Below are 24,980 nucleotides of genomic sequence, written 5' to 3' on the forward strand. Positions count from 1 at the left end.
TGTTATTTCCACACGACCACAAAATTTTCTCTTCAACAATTTTTCAAAAAAAAAGGAAAAATTAAATTCATCCGAGACTTTCACTTTGTATATATTGACCCCTTCTATCACAAAAGAAAAATAAAAAAGAAAACCAAAGTTTCAATGACAACATGAATTTTATCTCTGCACCAGAGATAAAGGGTCCATTTTTTTTTTAAACAATTACGATTGGAAATGAGTTTTCAAAAGTTAGTTTCGTTTTTTTTATTATTATTGACATATTTGTAAGCGGTACTGAAGTAAACTTATAGAATTATTTGAGTTTGTAAAAAGTGTTTAGAGCTGTTCTAAGACATCTTTTCACACACATGCTACTGCCTGTTGAGCTGGTGGGGATTTGTTGTAACCAAAATAATTTTCTTTTATCCATTTCTTCCTTACTATTTCTTTTTCTTTTTCAAAAAGGACGATGAAACGTTTTCCACAAGATATTATTTTCCAATCGTAGTTAGTCCACTTTTTCATCCATTGGACCTGTGTGGAGCTATAAAAGTTTACCTTCTTAAAAAACCTTCCAAAAAAAGGCTTTGTGTCATATTAATTCAAGATTTGTAACATGGACGGTAGGGTTTAGGGTTCTTTCCTCACAAAACAAATTAATTTGTTCATCAATTGGTTTCACAATTATTATGGTAAAAGTCAAATAATTGATCTTTGCAAATGATAATTGATACTTTATCAATTAAGCTATATATGTTTAAATAATATGAGATGTAGTGAGAGGTTAGATATATAAATAATATACACATTTAAGTTTGATTTATGCCATTTATGTTAGCATTATATTTGCTTGTAATTAAATGTTTTACAAAGCGAATAGCATCCAAAGAAGCAAAAGCATCCAATAAAGCATAATATGAAACTGCCATGCATATATTCCTCTTTTGAAAACACCAAACAAAAAAGCTTATCTTTGTCCTTCAAAGTGGGGTATTGATTCCCCTTCCACCATATGAAGAGAATTTTAGACAACTATATCTTATACGTTGATTTCCTCAAACAACTTTAAAGTAAACTTTGACACCTTAATTATTGCATGATTCTCAACTTTTAGTTTAAATCCTTTAAACAAAGCACTAAAAGTCTCCCCCAAAACCTTATTACATCTCAACAAGATCTTACGCCAACGAAACAACAAACGTCGTTCCTTGCAACAATATCCTATCGAGTCATAATACCAAACCAAATGAGTTCACCTGCAGCGGGCGACAAGGAAGCGGATTACAAGCTGAAGGACACGAAACCAAACCTTGGTGAGCGATGGCCGCATGGAGGGATACGTGGAGGGGGTGGGTGGATAACGAGCGAGAGAGCGACGAGCACATACGATCTTGTGGAGCAAATGTTTTATCTATACGTTCGGGTGGTGAAGGCAAAGGACCTACCGCCGGACCCGGTGACTGGGAGTTGTGATCCATATGTGGAAGTGAAGTTGGGAAATTACAAGGGAAGGACTCAACATTTTGAGAAGAAAACAAATCCCGAATGGAACAATCAAGTATTTGCTTTCTCTAAAGACAAGATTCAATCAACAGTTCTTGAAGTTTTTGTTAGAGATAAAGAGATGGTTCCAAGAGATCAATATGTTGGAAAAGTGGTGTTTGATTTGAATGAAGTGCCTACAAGAGTCCCACCGGATAGCCCATTGGCACCACAATGGTACAAGTTAGAAGATCGAAAAGGCGACACCAAGGTGATCTCAACTACTTATATATCTTCCTTATATATATCCCTTTTATTTGATAATCATTTAATTTAAGTTTTTGGTTTCGAAAATTGAACTTATAATTAATGTTACCATTTATCAATTTTTTTGTTTTGTTTTTGTTTATCTTTTTAGAGTTCCTTTTTTTCCAAATTTCTACAAATCTAGGAAAAAGAAAAAAAAAAAAAGTTGAAGACTCTGTTTGGGTAACTAGTAGAATTTTTATTTTTAATTAATTATTTGAAATTAAGCTTGTTAATATAAACTCTACCTCTTAGTTTTTCTTGTTGTATTATCTACTTCATACCAAATTAAAACATCTGAGCCAAGTTTTGAATATTAAAAAAAAGTGATTTTTGAAATTTGAAAATTGGCTTAGAATTTTATTCTTTTATTTATGATAGATAAAAAAAACCTGATAAGAATATGGAAGAAAATAGGGTTTAACTTTTAAATACAAAAAGCAAAGAATTAAATGGTTGCAATTTTTTTTTTTTTAATTGGCTTGTTAGCTAAAAAGTTGCATATATGTTTGTGGTAATATAATTCGAGATCGGATGTTTTAAATTGTTAAATTTAAAATTGAAAGGTTAAGGTTAAGATTCACACATTTTATCTTAAACAAATTTAATTGAAACTAAAAGTTCAATCAAACTAATAGGTTATATGGTGAATTTAATTCTCATATAGGTGAAAGGAGAGATAATGCTAGCGGTTTGGATGGGAACGCAGGCAGACGAAGCATTTCCTGACGCATGGCACTCTGATGCAGCATCGGTCCACGGGGAAGGCATCTATAATATTAGATCAAAAGTGTACGTTTCTCCAAAACTATGGTACCTAAGAGTGAACGTCATAGAAGCACAAGATGTTGAGCCACAGGACAAAAGTCAACCACCCCAAGCATTTGCAAAAATTCAAGTAGGAAAGCAAATATTGAAAACAAAGCTATGTTCAACAAAAACCACAAACCCAGTTTGGAACGAAGACCTAATCTTCGTCGTAGCTGAGCCGTTCGAAGAACAACTCGTTTTAACGGTCGAAAACAAAGTATCATCTGCAAAAGACGAGGTCGTGGGAAGATTAATAACACAACTAAACGGATTTGAGAGGCGTTTGGATCATAGAGTAGTTCATTCACGTTGGTTCAATCTTGAGAAGTTTGGATTTGGAACATTAGAGGGAGATAAAAGGCATGAATTGAAATTCTCAAGTAGGGTTCATTTAAGGGTATGTCTTGAAGGAGCTTATCATGTAATGGACGAATCAACAATGTATATAAGTGATGTAAGGCCAACAGCAAGGCAACTTTGGAAACAGCCAATTGGGATTTTTGAAGTCGGGATTTTGAGTGCTCAAGGGCTTCAACCAATGAAGAAGAATGATGGGAAAGGAAGTACAGATGCTTATTGTGTGGCAAAATATGGCCAAAAATGGGTTAGAACAAGGACAGTAACTGATAGCTTTAATCCAAAATGGAATGAGCAATACACTTGGGAGGTTTATGATCCTTGCACTGTCATCACAATTGGGGTTTTTGACAATTGCCATTTGGGTGGGAATGATAAGAATGATTCAAGAATTGGGAAGGTAACATACTAATTCACCATTACAATTCATAGCTTAATCAGAACTATATTTTCATTAAATTGAAAATTTCATCCAAAGAAAATTAGAATTTAATTCAACTAAATTTGTTACGAAAATATTGGTAGAGAGTTTGTACGATTATATCATGTTATAGAAATTATTTATGAGATCTTACCCAATCATATAGTCTAAATTTGAGATTTCTAAAAAAATATAAAGACTAAATTTGTGATTTAGCTAAACTATTATTTTAACTATTTGAAAAGTGATTTCCAATTTGGTAGATTGGCTAAATGTATTTTGATTTATATCTTCTTTTTCTTTATAAAAGCTTTCAGCTTTATTCTATTTTGATACTTAAGCTTTTATTATTTTAGTCTCTTTCAACTTTAACATTACAATTATTTTGGTTTTAAAATTTTGTAAGTGTTTACTTTATTCATTCAACTTAGAAAATGGTCATTCGATTTCTAAAGTTTTTCGATATCTATTTTATTATGTCCTTGAAGTTTTCAATATAAGTAACTATATTTTGGTGTTTATTAATGTGATTTTATTTTAGTGAAAATAAATAAATAGTGTATCTTTTTAATATATAAATGAGTGTGTTGAAATTGGCATTTAAGTCATGTAGTTGGTGAATGATAGAACATATAAATAGAAAAATCATTAAAGAAAAATGTAAAATGATTATTTTAAAAGTTATGAACGGAAATAGTTAATAGATTTGATAAGAGCTCCAATTCAATAAGTTGGAAAGTTTAGTGACCAAGCTAATAATTAGGTGTAGTTCATGTTAGTACGTAGAGTCCATTAATCTTATTCAAAAACAGTGTGATTTAAAAAAGGTTAAACATATGTGTCAATCTTGTGATTGAACACAAAGGATGAGCGCAACCAAATATTTTTGTTTAACTAATTCTTTTCAATATTAATATTATAATTAATAATTGATTGTTTTAAACAGGTAAGGATAAGACTTTCAACACTTGAAATGGATAGAATCTACACCCATTCATACCCACTTCTTGTGTTGCAACCATCCGGATTGAAGAAAATGGGAGAGCTCCAACTAGCCGTGAGATTCACATGCCTTTCCCTTGCTCACATAATCTACCTCTATGGCCATCCCCTCTTACCTAAAATGCACTATCTCCACCCTTTCACCGTCAACCAACTAGATAGCTTAAGATTTCAAGCAATGAGCATTGTAGCCACGAGGCTCGCTCGAGCCGAGCCGTCTCTACGAAAAGAAGTTGTAGAATACATGTTAGATGTGGATTCTCACATGTGGAGTATGAGAAGAAGCAAAGCCAACTTCTTTCGAATAGTTGCTCTATTCTCAGGCATCATCTCTATGAACCGATGGCTCGGAGAAGTTTGTCAATGGAAAAACCCTATTACTTCTGTCCTCGTCCACATCCTCTACTTCATCCTTATATGTTTTCCTGAACTCATCCTCCCAACCACTTTCCTTTACATGTTTCTCATTGGCATTTGGAACTTTCGGTTTCGACCACGACATCCACCACACATGGACATAAAACTTTCTTGGGCTGAGGCAGTTCATGCAGATGAACTGGACGAGGAGTTTGATACTTTTCCAACTTCGAAGACGCAAGACGTTGCACGAATGAGGTATGATAGGTTGAGAAGTGTCGCCGGACGGATCCAAACGGTGGTCGGGGACATTGCAACTCAAGGGGAGAGGTTTAAGGCTTTACTTAGTTGGAGAGATCCAAGAGCTACGAGTCTTTATGTCGTGTTTTGCTTACTTGTGGCTATTGCATTGTATATTACACCGTTTAAGATTGTGGCTTTGGTTGCAGGTGTTTATTGGCTCAGACATCCTAAGTTTAGGAGCAAAATGCCATCAGTTCCTTCTAACTTCTTTAGACGGCTCCCGTCTCGAGCTGATAGCTTGCTTTAAAGGTTCATATATTGGATCCCCACTGTTTTAAGAATCTAATTCTGAAAAGATTTCTCTTTCAAGTCTTAATGTTTGTTTTTTTATATCCACCAATGATTTGGAAAAGGTCATAATTTAATTTTTATTTTTTAACAAAATCATCATGTTTATTTATAAGGTAGAAAAGGTTTGTTAAATATTTATTTCTCGATGTTTAATGTGTGGGCATATCTATATTTATTTCATGCCTACATCACTTCCATCATATTTTAATTAAAATTTAAAAACAAAGGGACATTTAAAAAAGGAATGCTGGCAAAACCATTTAGGAAAATTTAAAATGTAGCTTGAACTTTTTAAATATCGCACATAGAAAAAATTCTCAATTTTTTATTTTAATTTCTATCATATTTCCATTTTATCCTAAAATGTTTTACCTCCTCACACACCCTTCGTACTTAAACCCTAGCCATCACTCCACTCTCATGTTTCTAAATAAAAGGCTAGTGTGTAAGTGAGAGAAAAATGAAGAGCGTAAGCTCAATAATCGAACATGCAACAGTGGGTGATGACAAGTAGAATGGTGGTCGACAACAAGTACTAAACCAGTGGTTGATGACGGTAACAAGTTGGCGACGTTGGTTCTTCTTTTAAGAGAGAGTAGTGAGCAAACATGTTGTGGAAGAGTCGTAGCGTTGACTCATGACAATAGAACGGTGATAGTTGAGCAAAGCGGTGGTAGAGTGGGGACCGACAAAGTATTGGTTGATGAAAGAAGTATTGGAGGGGTTTGGAGCATGTGAAGGAAGATGAAGATATTTTTTTTCTTTTTTTTTCTTTTTTCTTTTATCTTTATTTTTATTTTCAGTTAAATTTAATAAACACTACTATAAATTTGGTCTGTGTTGAAGCACGCAAATTTTGATTTCTTGATGGTCTTGACAAAGGACCATCAAGAAAAATATTTGTCTTGATACGATATTTATCTTGACTGTCATGTACGTCAAGAAAAGTGTCTTTATTTTGTTGAAGAAATACGGAAAAACATAAAAAAAAAATGTGGATTCTTGATTTTCTTGATGGACAAAGATCCCTTAATTTTGTTGATAGTTCACAAACATCAAGAAAACTATTTTTGGATGGACTATATGTCACACCCCGATTTAGGTTTTTCTCTCTAACCTAAATCGTGGCATGATAAGACATTTTTGAAAACGACATTTTTCAACTTAAATTTTATAGAAATTACATTAAGAAATTCTACAAAAATTTTGGCAGCATCTCCCCTAAAATTTGAGGTAGCCAAACCTGAAAATGGAGATATCTTCACTTCTAAACGTATATAACTAGATTTCAGATACTACAACACAACAAGTGTGTCTCACCACACACCTCCAGACAATCTCAGAGTGCAAGTAGAGTTTAAGAATCAAGCTAGATATTACATACAAAACGATTACGTTCTAATGAGGAAACTTTCAAAACACAAGTCCTTAGCGTCACCCTTGTTACATCTAACCACCCCATGATACAAACGCAAAATTATAATCGATGACGGGGATTCAACCGACGCTTAGTCCTTGGCCGCTACCTGGGGAAGAAGAAAAACATTGAAAACATAAGCTGAAAGCTCAGTGAATGACAAATAATTAGATATGAAAAATTGTAAAATATGCTCAAAATAACGTGTAAGTATGCATTGATAATGAAATAATTATAAATCAAATGTCATCATTACATAATACTATACAACACGGATCAAGCCGATAAACCTGTACTCAATCCACCATGACAAGGAATCTAAATATACGACCAAGAATAGCTCGCACATGATCAAAGAATCATGCGGTCACAACTAGCTCACACATATTTAGTACTGACCACGATAGTAACCTCTATCCAATCCGACCATGATAGCATACTAAATACACGATCCAAAATAGCTCACACATGATCCATATACACAAGGAAACATGCGGCCAAATATAACTCACATAATACTTAGCACCTACCATAGTAACAACATCCATCCAATCCAACCATGATAGCATACTAAATACACAGTCCAAAATAGCTCACATGTGATCCATATCCTCAAAGAAACACACGGTCAAATGGGGCTCACGCATACTTAGCACCTACCACAGTAACAACCTCCATCCGCTCCTATGTGCACATAGAGCCACCCACAATGTGTTAAACTAGGCCTGAAGCCATATCTCAATCCTCCATCCATATCCTCACTTAAACTCAAGTTCTCGGATCTCTGGTCACGGTCTCTTTCAGCCCCAAAATCCTCTGACAATCGTAGGTAGTGCTTCGGAAACACATTCGTGTAGCTTATGGGTAAATCACCATCATTAATAAAATCACATAGTTCACACTTAAAAACCAGACATGGTCCTTAGTCATCAACACATACTTTTTTAGTAACATTTTTATAAAAATTCTAAACATACACATTCATAAAATCATTGTGAGTAAATATGTTGTTTAAGCATAAATGGAAACATAGTTATAACAAGTTTAAATTGGAGTAGTTTCCAAGTTATATCATAAATAACATGTACAAGTACAAACAAAGCTTGAAAACGAGCCACTCATAGTCAATGACTCGATCTTCCAGGATTATATGCTCTTTCCACTTCAATTTGGCCTAAAATAAGGATCATGGTCATATCAATATCTTTATATGATATGAGGCTACAATTAATTGCAAAAGTACTTCGTAAGGTCGCTAAAATCTATTTGATGCTTCTAATGTCCTTGAATCTATAAAGCGCCTAAGATTAGACTAAACATTTCACATACGATCCCTTAAACTCGCGGAAATCTCAATACTTAACCCAATGAGCATCCAACTTAGTTCAAGCTCAATGGGTCCTTTACTCCATATTTTTCCAAAAATTTGCCAGCTTTAATAGGCTAACTTCAACTACTCATAACTTCTTCAATACTTAATAAACATTTATGTACTTTATATCCAAATCTTCATTTTGGAATCCTCTACAACTTACTTGAAGGAATAGAAATGAGATTTCCTAGGGATTAACACAAAATTCGCCCGAAACGCAGGTAAGGAAAACTCACATCTTTTGCTTACTTCCAATTTTGATCTGAATTTAACCTACTTTCCTTCATTTTTAGTTCATGATTTGTTTGTGAAAGTTGTAGGAAATTTAACAAGAGCTCCTAACTCAAAGAGTATAATTCAGAATACAAAAAAAAAACTAGAGACTTTATGAATTTGTTTTAAAAATTTGTGATCCAACTTCTTCCACAAAAATCATCAACTAAACTTGAGTATTTGCTTGAACTTCCTTCACAACTTTTGTTGAAAAATGAATTAACTTTGAAATAAAACTAACCTTATATTTTAATTCTTCTTGTGTAGCTCAAACCAAAATAAAAACTACCAATGGTCTGTGAAAACCATTCCAAACCTTACCATTAACTTAATAAATACCATTAACTTCAATGAACAACACCCCCACTACCTTCTAAATTCGAAAATTAAGCATCCAACATCATGGTTTATTCGATACTATCACTAAAATTATATGGGTATCAAGACTTACTCCATAATGCTTAGAAACTTACCCAAGTTGTGCGAAAAGATCCAATTCCAAGCTTCCTAAAGGCTGGACAACAACTAAAATCTTCACAGACTCCAAATCTAACAACAAAATTTAATTGGCATTGCAAAATCAAAATCTGCAAAATCGAAACTTAATGGGTGTTCAAAAAAACATCAAGTAATCCAACTAAAATTAGTAAACCCTTACCTGAAACTCCAAAATCCAACTATCAATAACAAGATTGAGTGAGAGGAAACTCTGTACATGAGATTTATTCAAAACCCATGCAATAGTGATGTGAGTTGTAACTTGAGCAACCAAGGGACGATGCAGCTCAGAAACAACTGAACCAAGTCGGTGTTGCGTTTCAGATCTAGCGTGGATGACGTGTGTTGTGGCGGCTGATCGTCGACTAGCGAATCAAACAGGGGTTCCTCGTCGACGTGTGGGTGTGCAACCTATCAGTTGTGGCGTCTTAGATTCCTATCCAATTCCTAAAAGAATTAGGAATGATATTTAAGATTTTTTAAAACAAATCTAATTCCTACAAAGATTAGAAATGATATTTAATCATTTTTTATAACAAATCTAATTCCTAAAAGGATTAGAAATAATATTTAATTTTTTTTAATAATAAAGAAAAGATAATTCAATTATCTTATCTTATTATATTCAATATTTAAAATAGAAAAGATAATCTATCTTATCTTATTTTAAATTTTTTCATTTTTTGGGATAATCATGAGTTTATTTTTTTAGACAATCAAGGTGTTTGGATATTATCTCCTATTTTAAAATTAAAATTTGGGTTCAAAATCCAAGTCAAATTAACTTACATATGTGGCATTCTATTTATCTAAAATTAAAATCGAAGTCATCAATCCAACTTTATCCCAAAATGCAGTCTTTTATTTATCTCAAATTAAAAATGGTCATTCCAAATTCTTGTGCATCTTGAAGATAAGTTAGGGTTTGGTAGAAACACATCATCCTTATTTCAAATTAAAATTTGGTTATGTTCCAATTTTTTTTTTTAGAAAAAAATGAAATTTAAAATTTTATCTTCAAATCAAATTGAATTAAAGATAAAACCCGAAACTTTTCTCAAATTAATTAAGGTTTAGCCATATACCAACTCTTATTTCAAATTTAAATCAAACTTATGTACTAATTTCATAGTTTGATTTTTTTTAAAAAAATGATCATATTTTGACTTCAAATTTATCTTTTTCGAGATTCATTCATCAATTACGTGCATAAATCTCGAAAATGGGCATTTGTTGAATATGAAATTTTAAGACCAATCATAAATTACCACATCATTTACTAAAGTAATGATGTAAAGTACAAATAATTGAATTTGAAACTAATTAAAAAATTAACATATGTCCCAAATTAAAATTGAAAACATAAACCGGTCAATTATGATAATGTCACATGTTTTGATCATAACTTTTGGATCAAGTTAATTATTTTGATTCAATTAAATATTATGTATTAGGGCTAAGTTCAATTGAGCAAAAAAAAATAGGACTGTCAAGAAAAATAACAAATTATGACTTTTACTTTGAGAAAATAACAAAAATATAAATTGTTAAAATAACAAAACATAAAAAATAAAAAAATAAATAACATATATGTAAGATACAATTGTTCACCTAAATCTCAAAGACATTGTAATTGAAATATATATGCTACATAAAAATTTCCTCCAAAAACATAAAGATTAGAAAATTTTCCTCCAAAAACATAAAGATTAGAAAAGTTATCATTAAAGGGAAGCTCAAAATTTAAAAATCTCTGAAAGTGATCATTTTTTCCTTGGATTTCAGCCGCTTACTTCCTTCTTTCATTTGAAACCCTAAAGAAAGTATGAACCATTTGAAACCATCAATTCATCAAAGAATTCAAAAGTGGAGCAGTGTTGATATTATAATAAAGATGAAATCATGAAATTATACCATAGAATTCAAAACTAATATACATCTTAGCAAGATACGCATCGGTGAGTTCGTCTACTCAATTCGGTGAGTTCTTCAAGTTCTTCATACATTCAAGATTCATTTGAGCTCTTTTCTTCTCTTGTTTGAAAACAAACTACCTCTCATTATATTTGTCTCTGTTCGGCTGCTTCCTCTCTCAATCACCTTCTTTTCTTTTCTCTCATAAAACCTAAAACTAAAATATTCAAATAATTGTAAAAGTGTCATTGAAGCATAATTAAATTATAAAATTTAAATTCAAATTGTTGTTAAAAATATATATTTAAAATCAAATTCAAATTGTTATAAAAAAATATATATTATATATTATTTAATAAATTGTTAAAAAATGGTTTAAAATATAACAAATTTGAAAATATTGTAGATAATAAAATATAATAAATTATTTAAAATATAACAAATTCAAATTCAAATTTATGATGGGATTAGATTGAGGAATAGTTGAAAATCCCCCACTTTTTTAGGAAAAATATTTATTAAAGATAAGTGAATTAAATAAATAAATGTTAATTAATTTGATTTAAATACTAAAAATTTGAAAATGGGTTATGAATTGTAGACATATATTTAGTAGATATTGGAGAAATCTTGCCAATCCTAAAAATATCATAAATTAGTTAATATTTTTCAAAACTGATTGCAGTTTGCAAATACATCGTATCGGTAAAACACATATTATCCTACATAAAAAGGTATAAACACGTATTGTCCTACATAATAAGATATAAACACGTATTATCCTACATAATAAGATATAAACACGTATTATACTTATTGATTTAGACATACATAGCAAGGATGATTGGAAATAAAACGTCACATACAAAATAAAACGTCTAATTAAAATAAATATGAATATTAACGTAATTAAAAAACACAATGTGAAAAAATAATTATTTGATACAAGTGGCACAATAAGTTATGTTTTTTTAAAATAAAAATCAACCAAAATAAGTGTATGATCATAATTAGCACGTTTATAGGGATGAAATATAATGACTCAGGAATTGTTGAAATTCTCATAACCATTTTTTATATTATTCATACGTACTATTTATTATCTAACAATTTTTTAAAAATAATTTGAAATATAAATCATATGAAAAATAGTGAATTGATGATTGCCATTATTTTAGGGTTTGGATTTCATAATATTTGAATTCAAAATATTTATAAATCTAATGAATAAGTAACAGTCGAAAATCTTTTAGCAATTTTTGCGAAAAAATCTTTATTAAACATCTTTTATGAATTAAATAAATAAATGTTAATTAATTTGATTTAAATACTAAAAATCCAAAAAATTGTTATGAATTATAGACATATATTTAGGGAATATTGGGGAAATCTTGTCAATCCCAAAATATCATAGTTAATATTTTTCAAAACTGATTGTAGTTTGTAAATACCCTATATGTGATATTTGGCCTCATTATTTGCACGCAAATACATTGTATCTGTAAAACACGTATTATCCTACATACAAGGTATAAACGGGTAAAAAAAATCTTTGATACATTGTGTGTAGGTTGTTGTGTATTTACTTCATTGTTCAAACACGATGTATTTCTGATTGACCCAACAGGTGCAGAATCAACAACCACGACAAAATCATTGTCAGAGAATTTTGTCATAATCCACATAAGCCACTACACGTCTTCGTCTTCAACAATCTGAATAAGGTTTGAACTATTGCATCCATCCCAATAAAGGGTAATGTGACACACAAAAAGATCTAAAGATGGAAAAAGTTTATCTTGAATGCACTGTAAGAATACTTGAAATGAAGATGAGCATGAAACAAATACATCAACCACACGATACTCAATATATCGAGAATATTCCATCCATCTTCCATAAAAAAAGAGTCTTCACATGTTGCATTGTCATTAGAAGAAACAATAGATGATAAAGGTAAAGGAATTAAAAGATAGACGAACAATAAAGTCGACAGTTGCTGAGAAAAAAATTCTAAAATATGATAAATGCAAAATTATTTACCAAACTACAAATAAATTCATTTGAATAGTGTTGTACCTCAAAATAAAAGTCTAATTAAAAAACTATGTAGGCTAAATGATACAATTAGATAATTTTAGATAAAAATCATATTATTCTCTTGAATTTTTTGGGATATTGGCATTTGAATAATATTGTTTAGTGTTTTGGTGGTCTTAAATCAAACTTTAAAATGAACTTTTAAATAATATTAAATAATATCTATGGAAAATATATCTTATTTAACGATAGTTCTATAAAAGGATTTTATTCCCCCTAATTTCGATGCATTTAACGTATGTATCATTATTTTAATGAAAATTTTGTCATTCATACACATGTTATACTAACATATATTTTTGTTAAATAATGTTAATTCATTATTATTAATATGACCAATTCATTTATGAAATATTTGTTACATGCATAATTATAGGGTTTAGGCACGATACACTAAGTTGTTATTATATTAAATGCATAATTTTAGGGAAAGATATAATTTTAAATTCATTTTGAAGATCTTCCAACTAAAACTTTTAAAATCAAGTGATAAAATAAATATTTATTACAATATATATAATCCGAAAACAATTAAGGATAAATATGAAAATTTTTGAATTTATATGATATGTTTAGATATTAATAATAATTAACCAAACCTTAAGGAACGTACAATGAATAAATTATAATGAATCATTTTATGAAAAATTATGTATTTATAAGATATAATAACATGTTATTAAGAATTAAGCAAAGATTATAAAACGTACCCTGTAGGAATAATATTATCAATGATTTTATGGTGTAAATTAAATAGTGTGAAATAAATATATATTTTATTAAAAATAATTTGTTAAGCATTTGATTTGAAGTGTACAAATCTGATTATCGGTTATAAATTGAAGGCATGAATCTAACATTTGTTGGTTAAATGAGATCAATATGAAAAATAAATATTTATTTAATATTATTATAAAATTGAATTATATGCAAATACACTATAATCGTAATTCTGTGTTACATTATATTATTTTACGCTGCAGAAATACACTAAGTGAAAAAAAATGAGTTTCATATTATCAATGGATAAAATTGGTTCAAAATTTGTCAAAAAAAAAAAAAAAAAAAGATCTATTTCATGCGATTTTACCAAATATCAAATTATTTTGAAAATTTTATATTTTCCAAATTGTACTATATTATTTTGTCATTCTCACGCTTATCTAAAAAAATAAACTTAATTGAGTTCAAAAGCTAAATATGACTCAAATCCATGTGATTGAATCCATGGGTCTGGTCCATGGACCAACTAGGCTCAAGCCTATAAAACCCACCAGAGAACTCTATAAATAAAGCTCTCGAATTGCTCATTTTTTATTTAAAGGAAAAAGACTGATTTGTCATTTCTTGGTCGATCATTGAATAAAACGTAAACACAAGTTAAGTAAGGGCTTATTATTGCTCGTCTACAAATATCCAAATTTTTATGCCTAATATCCCATAGATAGTTCGAACTGGATAGCAACAATAATCAATTTTAGCTCGAATGGTTTGTAGAGGAACCCGTCCTTCTCTGATCCATTCGACACGTGCAATTTCTTTTCCGTCTATACGTCCGGCAATTTGTACTTGAATTCCCTTTGTACCCGCCTGTTCAGTTAATTCAATAGCTTTTTTCATTGCTTTGCGAAATATCATTTGTAAGAGTTGAAAATTTTTCTCTAGAAAGTCTAGAAAGAATTCGTCTGTTGAAGTCAATTGCGCTCCCTTGAAGATTGAACCTCCTTTGAAGATACAGACTTTCTTCCAAGACTCAAACTTCAAGAACATCACATATTTCGCTTGTTCAAATCAAGCACAAGCATCCAATCGAGAGAGAATCAGATGATCAAATTCTAGTGATCGAACCACATCGCATCAAATCAATAAAAATATAACATTAACTTAAGTTCAACTTCATTTGAATCAAATTTCTTCTGAAATCTTGTGTGAACAACAAATTTTTTGTTAATCTTGCAAACTGGAATAAAAAACAATAATTACACAAAGAAAAAAGAAATAAAATAAAATAAATAATAAATTAACTAAACAAAAAAAATATTAAAAGATTTCCTTGACGCACGTTTGTCACGTCGGAGAAGGGTTTTTGCCACGTGATGTTGCAAAAAGCCTTCCCGACGTGCTGACAATGTGCTCTGGTGAACGTTTTTCCGTCGTCGACATGATCTACTTTGGGAAAAGTATCCCCGACGTTCCTTCTGACGTCAAAGTAAACTTTTCCAACGTGTTTTGAGGTTTTTGCCGATGTGAGGCTGCGTTGGGAAAGACCATATTTCTTGTAGTGATAATTGAGTATTTAAAGTTTTTATTGAAATTTTAGTATCATCTTTAATTTTTTATAAGAGAGATTTTATTTATTTTAGTAGTAATGATCTCAACTTAGTACAAAGAGTTGGATAATTATAGTATTACCCTTCAACCAATAATATAAATTCAAATGGATTAAATACTAAAATATTGTTATTTCTAAAACTTTTACCAAAATACTGCAATTTCAAAATTGTTTACAAAAGTGATGTTTTTTTTTCTCTATCTTCGGGCAAGTCTTCAACACTCACCCATTTCCTTCTTTTTCTCCCCCTCAAGACTCGCCCAATCTTTGCCTTTTTTTTTTCTTTTTAAAATTTATTTATTTATAGTTTTTCATATAAATTTTGTTGTTGTCTTTTTAAAAAAATTATTTGTACACATTTTAACTCCATGGCCTGTTCTTCTTCTTTTTTTAATATTTTTATATTAATTTTTATCTTTGTTCTTCAAATTTTCATATAATTTTTAATAAAATTTTATAAGAATTATTAAAATTATTATTATTTATTTATTTATCAGGTATTTATGTTGTCAAGTTATACTAATACTCTACTCTTGAAATTTTAAATTTTCTTAAAAAATATTTAATAACATTATTATTCATGTATGTTTTTTTGTTACACAAAAAATACACTCTTGAAACTTCATATTTTTTTTAAAAAAAATTTAATTTTGTTTAGAGCACCCAACAAATTTTAATGAACATTTAAAAAAATATTAACGTTATCTTGTGTTTGTTAATTTATTTTGTCAATCATTCGAGTATTCCTAAAATTTGATTTTTTTTTAAAATTAGTATAGTTTAGCTTTTAAGAAAAAAAATTATCTTAAAAATTATATGAAAAATTGAAGAAGAAAGATAAAAATTTATATGAAAAAATATTAAAAAAGAAGAAGAAAAAGTAATGGAGTTAAAATGTATACAAATAATTTTTTTTAAAAAAAAACAACAAAATTTATATGAAGACGACCAAGAAGAGGAGAAAAAGAAGGGGGTGAGTAAAAGAAGGAAATGGGCGAGTGTGAAGACTCGCTCAAAGAGAGAAAAAAAGAAGTATCAGTTTTGAAATTGCAGTATTTTCGTAAAAAGTTTTAGAAATGACAATATTTTAGTATTTAATCCAAAAATTATGAAGAAATAAATTTGGATTCATTTTTTTAACCATTACTAAAAAGTGAAAAGTAGATAACAAATTGTAAAGTTGTAATTTTACTTGGTTTTGAAAGAATCCTATGTATTCATATTAACGAAAACAAGTTTCTTCCAGATTTGATAACATTTCTACGTGGGTCCTAAGTATTTCCCATTTTAAATAAACGTTGTGTGTGTGAACTGAATGCAACTGAAAAACAGCATGCTTTTTGCACACCATTTAGAAAGCTGTCTCAGCTTTTTCTTCATCAAACAGTAAGGGAAAATGGTATCAAATTCTTGAAAATTAACTTTCTTAACCATTTAAATTCCAATAATCAACCAGCTTTATAAACTAAATATTTCTTGCAATTAAAATTGAATGAAAGGAATTTTATTTATAAACAGCTACATCATCCCCTCCATTTTGTTCGAACATATCCATTCTTCTCAAACCCTAAACAACAACAATGCATTCTCCCAACCTCCTCCTCCTCCTCCTCCTCCTCTTCTTCTTCACTGTTTCATATGCAGAACTTTGCCATCCAAATGACAAAAAGGTCCTCCTCAACATCAAAAAAGCCTTCAACAATCCCTACATTCTTACCTCATGGAAACCTGAAGAAGATTGTTGCACTTGGTATTGTGTTGAATGTGATCGGAAGTCCCATCGGATCATTGCCCTCACCGTCTTTGCCGACGACAAACTCTCTGGCCCAATCCCACCCTTTGTGGGTGACCTCCCGTTCCTCGAAAACCTCATGTTCCACAAGCTCCCAAATCTCATTGGCCCCATCCCACCTACCATTGCAAAACTCAACAACCTCAAATACCTTGACCTAAGCTGGAACGGTCTCTCTGGTCCTGTCCCCAGCTTCCTCGGCTCCCTTTCCAATCTCGATGTTCTCGACCTCTCCTTCAACCGTTTCACTGGCTCCATCCCTAGCTCTCTTGCCAACCTCCGCCGCCTTGGAACTCTCCATTTGGATCGAAACAAATTGACAGGACCCATACCCGAATCATTTGGAAACTTCAAGGGAAAAGTCCCTTATCTCTACCTATCCCACAACCAACTGTCTGGAAAAATTCCAATTTCTATGGGGAAAGTGGATTTCAATTACATTGATTTGTCGAGGAACAAGCTCGTGGGCGATGGATCGTTGATATTCGGTTCAAAGAAGACGACAGAAATTGTGGACTTGTCAAGGAACTTGTTAGAGTTCAACATGTCGAAGGTTGTGTTTCCTCGAACCTTGACTTATTTGGATCTTAACCATAACAAGATCTTTGGGGAAATTCCAACCGAGGTTGTGAAGTTGGAGTTGCAGATGTTTAATGTGAGTTACAATGCACTTTGTGGTCGGATTCCGATGGGAGGAAAGTTGCAAAGCTTTGACGTATACTCCTATTTTCATAACAAGTGTTTGTGTGGTAAGCCACTTGGTAGCTGCAAATGATGAAATGGTGAAATCACTCCCCAACACATTCTCCATTATTATTAGTGATTTTATTTTGTTTTTGTTGCTTTTTAGTATGTTATGAGAGTTTGTTTAAGTTGGAATTTGTACAAATTTGGAGTCTAGGAACTTAATTTTTATGTGGTTTTACCACATGAAGAATTTAACTTCCATCTACGTTAGCCTAGATATATCCAAGTGTAAATTTTCCAACTGTTAAAGCTATGTCCGTTTTGTAGTTTGTTATTATCTTATTGTAGCGGAAAATAACGAGTTTGTGTTTAGCTTGTGTTGAGCCATTATACAAATTCAGTACTTTTGTCTCCAATACATTATCGTTTCATAGCACACTTTTTTAACTTATGTACATAAGAAGATTTTCTAAGACTGCTATTAAATAGATTAAAACTAATGTAACCTAAATTATTACTATAAGTATTTTGTCTACTCTTACAAAATTTAATTTCAAACCATTTAGTTTTCAATTTCATGTTAATTAGATAAAATTAGAGTGTTTCATTTCAATTTTCTTCCGCAACAATGCTCGATTATCAATCAATTTAAATCTATCCATCAACGATAAAAATCTAAAATTTTGTTATATTTTATAAATATATTAATTTATTCTATTATATTTAAAAATACTTCCCTATTTTAAATTTCTCTTTTCCTCCTTTTTGTTTTTTTCTTTCCACAAGTTTGTTTGGTATTATTAAGGCAAAAGATGATCCTCTTGGGCAAGCTGTTGATAAGCCTTGGAAGTACTTGATTGATTTTATTTTGTAAACGGCCGTACGTTCTGCCAATATTCCTTCTTGTGATACCCGTGAAGAGAGATAAGTATAGTGTGTATACATTCTTCAACTTAAAATTTATTTCAACACAACATTTTAATTTTCATTCAAATGAGATAAATAGAAAAATTATGTGTGATAAATGCTTTATGGTAATGTCAACATTATCATTTTTTTCATTTGAACTTTTCAAAACAACCATTTTCCATTAGCTTTTTCTTTTAAAATGGATCGGTTGAAATAATTAAATATAATAGGGTGAGTAAGTACAATGTATTGAAGATATGATATATATAAGAACTAAATATACTTAGCAAACTTATTACACCTCAACTAGAAATAATATAATCAATGTAATTATATTCAAACTCAAACATTGATTGCTTATGAAGGAGACTACAATGTTTGTCCCAACATGATAGAAGGATTACTCTAGTAGCAGTATAATTTCAAATTACTTGAATCTGAAACAACGTTTCCACAAATTTGCTCTTAAATCATCTTGAGATTTTTTTTTAAAAAAAGAACTCTTCCATTTTCGAATAGGGTGCAAGAAATGATAGAACAAAGTTGCTATGTACATACTAAGTGTCTAAAATATATAATAAATTTAAAAAAATATACAAAAATGGAAAAGATTTGTCAAATTTAGGGCAATTGAATCATGAGTTGACCGATATCAAACATAACTCATTTTAAAATTAAGAAACGACAAATTTAAATTTTGTATTTGTTAAATTTATGCATGAATCATTAAGTTTTAATTCAATCTGAAAATTTCTAACTTTCAATTTAATCTACAAATTAAAATCATTTTTGTTTATGTTTCAATATTCAAATGCTCGGTTTTGCTCGTTTTAGTGTGAATATCCAACACGTGCGCCACTAAAATAAAATATCAATGAATTTTAGGTTTGGCTTTACATCGATTATACAAGCGTTAGAGGTGATCATGCATATATAGAAAATCTTAAATGTCTTTTGTATTTCGTACCGCTTATCGTTCTGAACTAATATTTTGTATTACGTACTACTTATCTTTTGGTTACAATTTATCATTTAATATATATATATCAAACAGATTTTTTTAAAAATATAACAAAACAACGAAATATTTACACGGTATAAAACAATTTTGAAAACGAAAAAAAGCTCACAACCCACAATAGAAAATACAAAAAATATTCCATGATTAATTGGCGTAATATGTTTGAAAAATGATTAAACGATTTTTTTCAAGATTTTTTTGGTACGCGATCGTTTAGGTTTGATACATGATCATTTAAATTTGAGTAGCCAAATCAAACGATGTTTTTAAAAAATTTTTGGTACGATCGTTTAGATTTGACACGTTTACATTTTTTGGTACTTGGGGAAAGGAAAACTTAAACTATAACCCAAATGCATAGTGTGTGATAACTTTAGGAAAACCTTTGGGGAATACAAGATCTTGCATAAACTCATTTTACAAGGACTTTTCAAAGCACCTCATCTCATGCCAAAACTTTTAGCACACATTAGTCTCTACTTATTCCTTTTTACCTGGACGTTGAACTCCCTCAAGGCTATCATGATGACTCATTTCACCATTAGTATCACCACAAACCCTTATTCAACTCCAATTGGTTAAGCGATAGACTTGAACATGGATCACTTTACGTGTACAATCATCCTTCTGCCAAGCGAACCACTTAACACAAGACAACCTCTACTCTTATGTACACATAATAGCTAGCTCATGATAGAAATAAAACTAATGGTTTATTTACATACAAGTATAAGAAGAAAACGTACATTTACTCATAAAACAAACTTTTAACCGTCAAATTTTTCATATTAAACATAAATCACATTAGAACATGCATTCTACTTTGCATAACATTAACATCAACATGACACGAGTTTGGAAAGAAAACTTTGTAAAACATAGTCCCTTTCTTTAGAAAAGTTAATCGCGAAGCCTAGCTTTCTTTAACTTAGTCCTTCTTTCCCCTTGTCGCTTGTTCTTTCTATTTCTTCTCTCTACTAAATGCCAAACTTCATGAACTTTTCTTCTCGCCTAATACACTTTCGACAGAGTTGCAATACTTAGAGTTTCCTTCATACTTCCTTCGAAACCTTAAATTTTATTTATATTAGTCCTAAACTGGATTAGTAATCACTTAGCTCATCTTAGCTTGGTAGCTTCTTCTCAGTGCTTTACAAGTGTAAATTTAACATATTCTTTAACCATGCTTAACGCTAACCTAACACGTAAGATGTTGACTAATTTGGATTAAAAGCTTTACTTAAATTTCCAACTTTCTTTCCTTGCCAACAGACCCTTTTTCAGCTAACTTAAAACACACACTCTCCTTGCGTCTGGCTAACCGAAACGTGTACTCTTCCTTGCATCATTGGTCAAGTCGAAAAATACAACGCATTGCTCTTGTACTTAACCATTTTCACTCATTTTACCATATAATACGAGTACTTAACCTAAATTTCTTCTTTTTAACCCTTCGGCTAGCACACAGGCTTCACAACTTAGGTTGGCAACATTGGCTAGGCGAGTTGCATACATGCGGTAAAGGAAAAACACGCGAGCAAGGGCCATACATAAAAGTGTGCGACAAGGCTTAGATGAGCATGCAAGTAGACATGCGGGAAAAAGAAGTTTTAGGCATTTTGAACAAGAGGTAGAAGTGAAATCCAGGTATCATGGCATAAAAATACCTAGGTTTTACAAGTGGAAGGCTTGGGGAGGAAACCATGTAAGTAGGAGGTGTCAAAACATTTTCATGCAAGGTCCATTTTAAATAGGTAACTTTGGATGAATAGAGTTACCATTCTACCTATGCAAATTTTCTCAAATCAGGTCCAAAGAACTGTGAGTGAGTCTAATTGTTGAGACAGGGCTGCCAGACTAAAAAGAGTTGAGGAAGAAGTTCAACTTCTAAGCTAAAGCAACAAAGGTCATTATGTGGGTGAGATTGAGGAATGTTGAGTTCTTGAGGCCAATAAAACACATGACATGGAATCTTAAGGTAGAATTTGAAGGTAAGATACTTAAGACATTTCTAAACAACTTTATGGAAGGAAGTTGTCTCATTTGAGTTACAAAGTTTAAGTTATTGACCTTTAAAGCTGTATTTAAGTTCTAAACAAGAAAGAAGTTTGTGAGCAGAGTTGAAGGTTGACTAAGTGACAGGGAAGGCGAGGCAAGTTGGTCATGCAAGATAGGCAAAATAGGTTAGTTTAGGATTTGGAGCATATGTGAGTAATAAGGCCAGCTCACGGTTAGATGACGTGAGGTGTGCGCCAAGGCCATTTGGCAAGGCCTACATGCGAGAAGGATGCACACAACGTGCAAGGTGTCACACTCCATCCCTCAAGCACCTCAACACGTTGCGTTACGTGGTATGACTTGAGCATTCTTGACGTTTTTAAATGCTAAAAACCTTAGGTTAAGTCTTTAAGCCTTGCTTAATCACCTAATGACTTAACTTACAACTTGTATCCTTAACTTAAGGCGATAAAACATAACTTGATATACTTTTTGATAGAGAACCATAACACAGCGGAAGGTAACATAAACTTGAACTTTTATTAGCTTAAACCATGCATTTTACAACAAACTTTACAAATAAAGTCTTTTCAAAATAACTTTAAACATAAGCTAAACGCCTCGCCAAGCTTCCTTGTCTAGCAAAATTATATCCGTTTTCCAACTTAGCTTTAACACATGCTCTCCCCAACCTTAATGCCTCAAACCTAGTGAATGGAAACTTTGAAACATAAGTCAAAATACTTAGTAAGGTTTTAAGAGAAACCCTTTAGAAATACATTTCATAAACATCATCATTTCATATCATCGCATAAACATACAATAGTCTTGCATTTCTTTCATCGAGAACGTGAACCATTTCGCACTTAAAGACTCATCTCCTTGTGTTTAGACTACTCTGATGGTCTTCTCATTAACAACATCTGAGAATATAATTTCTTGGTTCATTCCTCGTTGCTCAGACTGTCAAACACAATACACATCTTGTATACATTACCAGACTTTATTTCACTATGCATGTCTTTTCTACATGACCGCCTTTAACCTTATATGCATATAACAGTTAGCTCTTTTTATAGAAATTAAGACTAATGCTTTAAAACATATTTTATCATTCATTTTAGCACAAAACATGGTTTTAAAAACATAATCATTCATTTCAAATACTTTGAAATCATTATTTACAAATCTCAAAACACAGAGAAAATGTTAAAATATACAAACACTTGAAAAATATCACTCACAAAAACTTGGTTTATCCCTTCTCGCAGAACGCTTAGCTCACTTCTTCTTCTTCTTCTCGCCTAGAAGCAATCCACATAGTAACACTTCACTTCACAAATTCTCAGATTAAACTCGTAAAACATTATGGCTTCTTCCTCTATTATTTATGCTAATCTTAAAGCTAGATTAGTCATCTCAAAGCTTCTAAAATATTGTCAGATCCCACGTAAGGCATTACGAGCATAAGCTTAATACTTCACTTAATTTTACTTTACTTTCAGCTTAACACATAACTCATGTCAAGTCAGATTAGACATCTCTTCGCCTGGTTTCTTGTTGCATGGTACTTTGATCAAAATGCCTAATAGACTTTAAACTCCTGATGCCTTCTTGACTCGGGTCATCCTAACACAAACTTCAACACGCAAGCTTCAACGCAAAACGCTCATTCAACACTTAGTGTTTTGACCCTTCTATTCCAAACACAAGTCTCATATAAGGCGTGCGACCATGGTGTGCCCGACAAGCCAAGTGCAATGTTATCACGTGGCCAAGCTACTGAGAGCCTTGCATGCGCGCGAGCCACCCAGTTGCCCATGTCTTGCGCACTAGCCATTCCAAAGGCCTTTTTTCAGTTGTTATATATATATATATAGTCATTTTTAGTAAAGTTTGGATATTTTCTAAAGTAAAGAGGTTAATTAAGGCTTAATTATGATTTTTCAAGGACAAAAAGAGTTAAAAGAGAATTTCCAAGTCAAGCGGTTAAACTCTGAGTGAATAAAATTAATTTCTATGTTTATTTATGAACATGAATTTAAAGCTAATAGTTTCCTTACATGTTTGAAATGCTTATAATAATAGTTTAGTTAGTTTATATTTTAATATTGTTTAATTTTAACTACTTTATAATCTATTTTATAGTCTATTATAGTTTTTTACCTAAAAAAACTACGGATTTTATTTTCTATTAATTTTTTTCATTGTAAATTTTTAAAATATATTTTCCACAAGAGATAGACACAAATAGAAATAAAAATCAAATGTAATGAATTTAGTCTTTTAGTTGTTTTTGAATAGCGGGTAAATAGTTTGTTTGTTTTTTTTTTTTCCATTTTTGAAAAGACGGCTTTCCATAATCATTATTATTATTACCGTTTAATCAATTTCATGGACTTAGTTTATTATTTATTAAAAGTATGTAAATGAAAATTCAATCGTGTATAATACAATAACTAGGTTAAACGAGTCTATTTTTATAAATATGAAAATTAAAGAAAAAAAAAGAAGTATGTTTTGAATACTAAGGACGAAATGGGTATATCTGTAAGAAGAAAGAAACGTTTTGAAAATTTAGAAACAAAACAGGCATGTTGATTAAGACTTGACCAATATAAAGGTAATTTTGTATGAATTTTTCCGTCCGTCAAGTTTCTTTAAGATGATGGTGTTTTTCAAGCAAAATATGATGGTGTTTGGGAAGCTGTTGACAAGTCGTGTTGTAAGTACTTGATTGATTTTTTATTATGCAAACATCCGTACGTTCTGACAGTAGTCCTTGTGATGCCCGTGAAGAAAGAGAAGTTAGTATAGATATGAATTTATTTCAAAATAACATTTTCATTCATATGAAATAAATACAAAATGATGTGACGAATCCTTGTATGACAATTACTTCTAGGAATTTTAATACAGTCAGGAACTTTAGGACATGATTCAATTATATCCTTAGCATTAACAAAAGTTTTCTTCATAACTTTTTAATTTCTGCAACTGTCTCAAAACAACCATTTGTATCAGCTTCTCCACTTCTCCATTTAAAATGGATATAAAATTATTGAATATGACGGAGGGAGTAACATGTCCACAAGTTTTTATTTGGATTTATTCTCGAACTTTTAGGGGTAATTGGAACATTCGTTTTAAGAACATAACCTATTTTAGTAAAATTATTTCAAAAGATGTTATTAAAAGTAGTTACAAATTTAATCAAATTCCATGGTCTATGATAGACATTAATAAATATTTATCAGTGTTGATATGAAAAAATTATCATTTATTGACAATGATATACACTAATAAATATTTATCAGTGTTGATATGAAAAGTTATCAGTGATAAATGATAAATGA

At 30.9% G+C, this 24,980-nt stretch overlaps 3 protein-coding genes and 1 long non-coding RNA gene across 6 annotated transcripts; 2 read left to right on the forward strand and 2 right to left on the reverse strand.

Moving 5' to 3' along the window:
- The first annotated feature begins 1,053 nt into the window (after positions 1-1,053).
- On the forward strand, positions 1,054-5,336 carry LOC101211701 (FT-interacting protein 1). The gene is made up of 3 exons (XM_004150112.3): positions 1,054-1,735; positions 2,438-3,337; positions 4,305-5,336. Exons 1-3 carry the CDS (start codon positions 1,229-1,231, stop codon positions 5,265-5,267), a joined length of 2,370 nt encoding a protein of 789 aa, XP_004150160.1. The 5' UTR covers positions 1,054-1,228; the 3' UTR covers positions 5,268-5,336.
- Positions 5,337-6,511: 1,175 nt separating this feature from the next.
- Positions 6,512-9,322, reverse strand: LOC105435219. 3 transcript variants are annotated; one of them, XR_004216089.1, is made up of 3 exons: positions 9,032-9,322; positions 8,847-8,922; positions 6,512-6,837 (listed from the first exon to the last, which is right to left on the reverse strand). XR_004216089.1 is itself a non-coding variant. In XM_031884254.1 (3 exons), exons 1-3 carry the CDS (start codon positions 9,088-9,090, stop codon positions 7,378-7,380), a joined length of 321 nt encoding a protein of 106 aa, XP_031740114.1. In that variant the 5' UTR covers positions 9,091-9,322; the 3' UTR covers positions 6,844-7,377. The 3 variants fall into 3 exon arrangements, 1 of the variants encoding a protein (XP_031740114.1); XR_969234.2 differs by lacking the exon at positions 6,512-6,837 and adding an exon at positions 6,844-7,585; XM_031884254.1 differs by lacking the exon at positions 6,512-6,837 and adding an exon at positions 6,844-7,563.
- A 7,436-nt stretch (positions 9,323-16,758) lies between these two features.
- PGIP1 (polygalacturonase inhibitor-like) lies at positions 16,759-17,784 on the forward strand. The gene is given in 1 exon segment (NM_001308934.1): positions 16,759-17,784. A coding segment is annotated over 1 exon segment (987 nt). The 5' UTR covers positions 16,759-16,797.
- Positions 17,785-22,145: 4,361 nt separating this feature from the next.
- LOC116403531 lies at positions 22,146-23,459 on the reverse strand. The gene is made up of 2 exons (XR_004216310.1): positions 22,869-23,459; positions 22,146-22,331 (listed from the first exon to the last, which is right to left on the reverse strand). It is a non-coding gene; the product is annotated as an uncharacterized LOC116403531 (long non-coding RNA).
- Positions 23,460-24,980: the final 1,521 nt, after the last annotated feature.

The sequence above is a fragment of the Cucumis sativus genome, chromosome 4, assembly GCF_000004075.3.
Source record: "Cucumis sativus cultivar 9930 chromosome 4, Cucumber_9930_V3, whole genome shotgun sequence".
Classification (NCBI taxonomy): domain Eukaryota; kingdom Viridiplantae; phylum Streptophyta; class Magnoliopsida; order Cucurbitales; family Cucurbitaceae; genus Cucumis; species Cucumis sativus.

Bases quoted from the DNA above. Each gene is read 5' to 3' on its own strand.
- LOC101211701 (XM_004150112.3), top strand. From the start codon at position 1,229: ATGAGTTCACCTGCAGCGGGCGACAAGGAAGCGGATTACAAGCTGAAG. The intron at 1,736-2,437 runs GTGATCTCAACT...ATTCTCATATAG, and splicing joins ATCGAAAAGGCGACACCAAG to GTGAAAGGAGAGATAATGCT. The intron at 3,338-4,304 runs GTAACATACTAA...TGTTTTAAACAG, and splicing joins ATGATTCAAGAATTGGGAAG to GTAAGGATAAGACTTTCAAC.
- LOC105435219 (XM_031884254.1), bottom strand. From the start codon at position 9,090: ATGTACAGAGTTTCCTCTCACTCAATCTTGTTATTGATAGTTGGATTT. The intron at 8,923-9,031 runs GTAAGGGTTTAC...TTTTGTTGTTAG, and splicing joins GTTGGATTTTGGAGTTTCAG to ATTTGGAGTCTGTGAAGATT. The intron at 7,564-8,846 runs GTAAGTTTCTAA...GTGTTTCCGAAG, and splicing joins GATCTTTTCGCACAACTTGG to CACTACCTACGATTGTCAGA.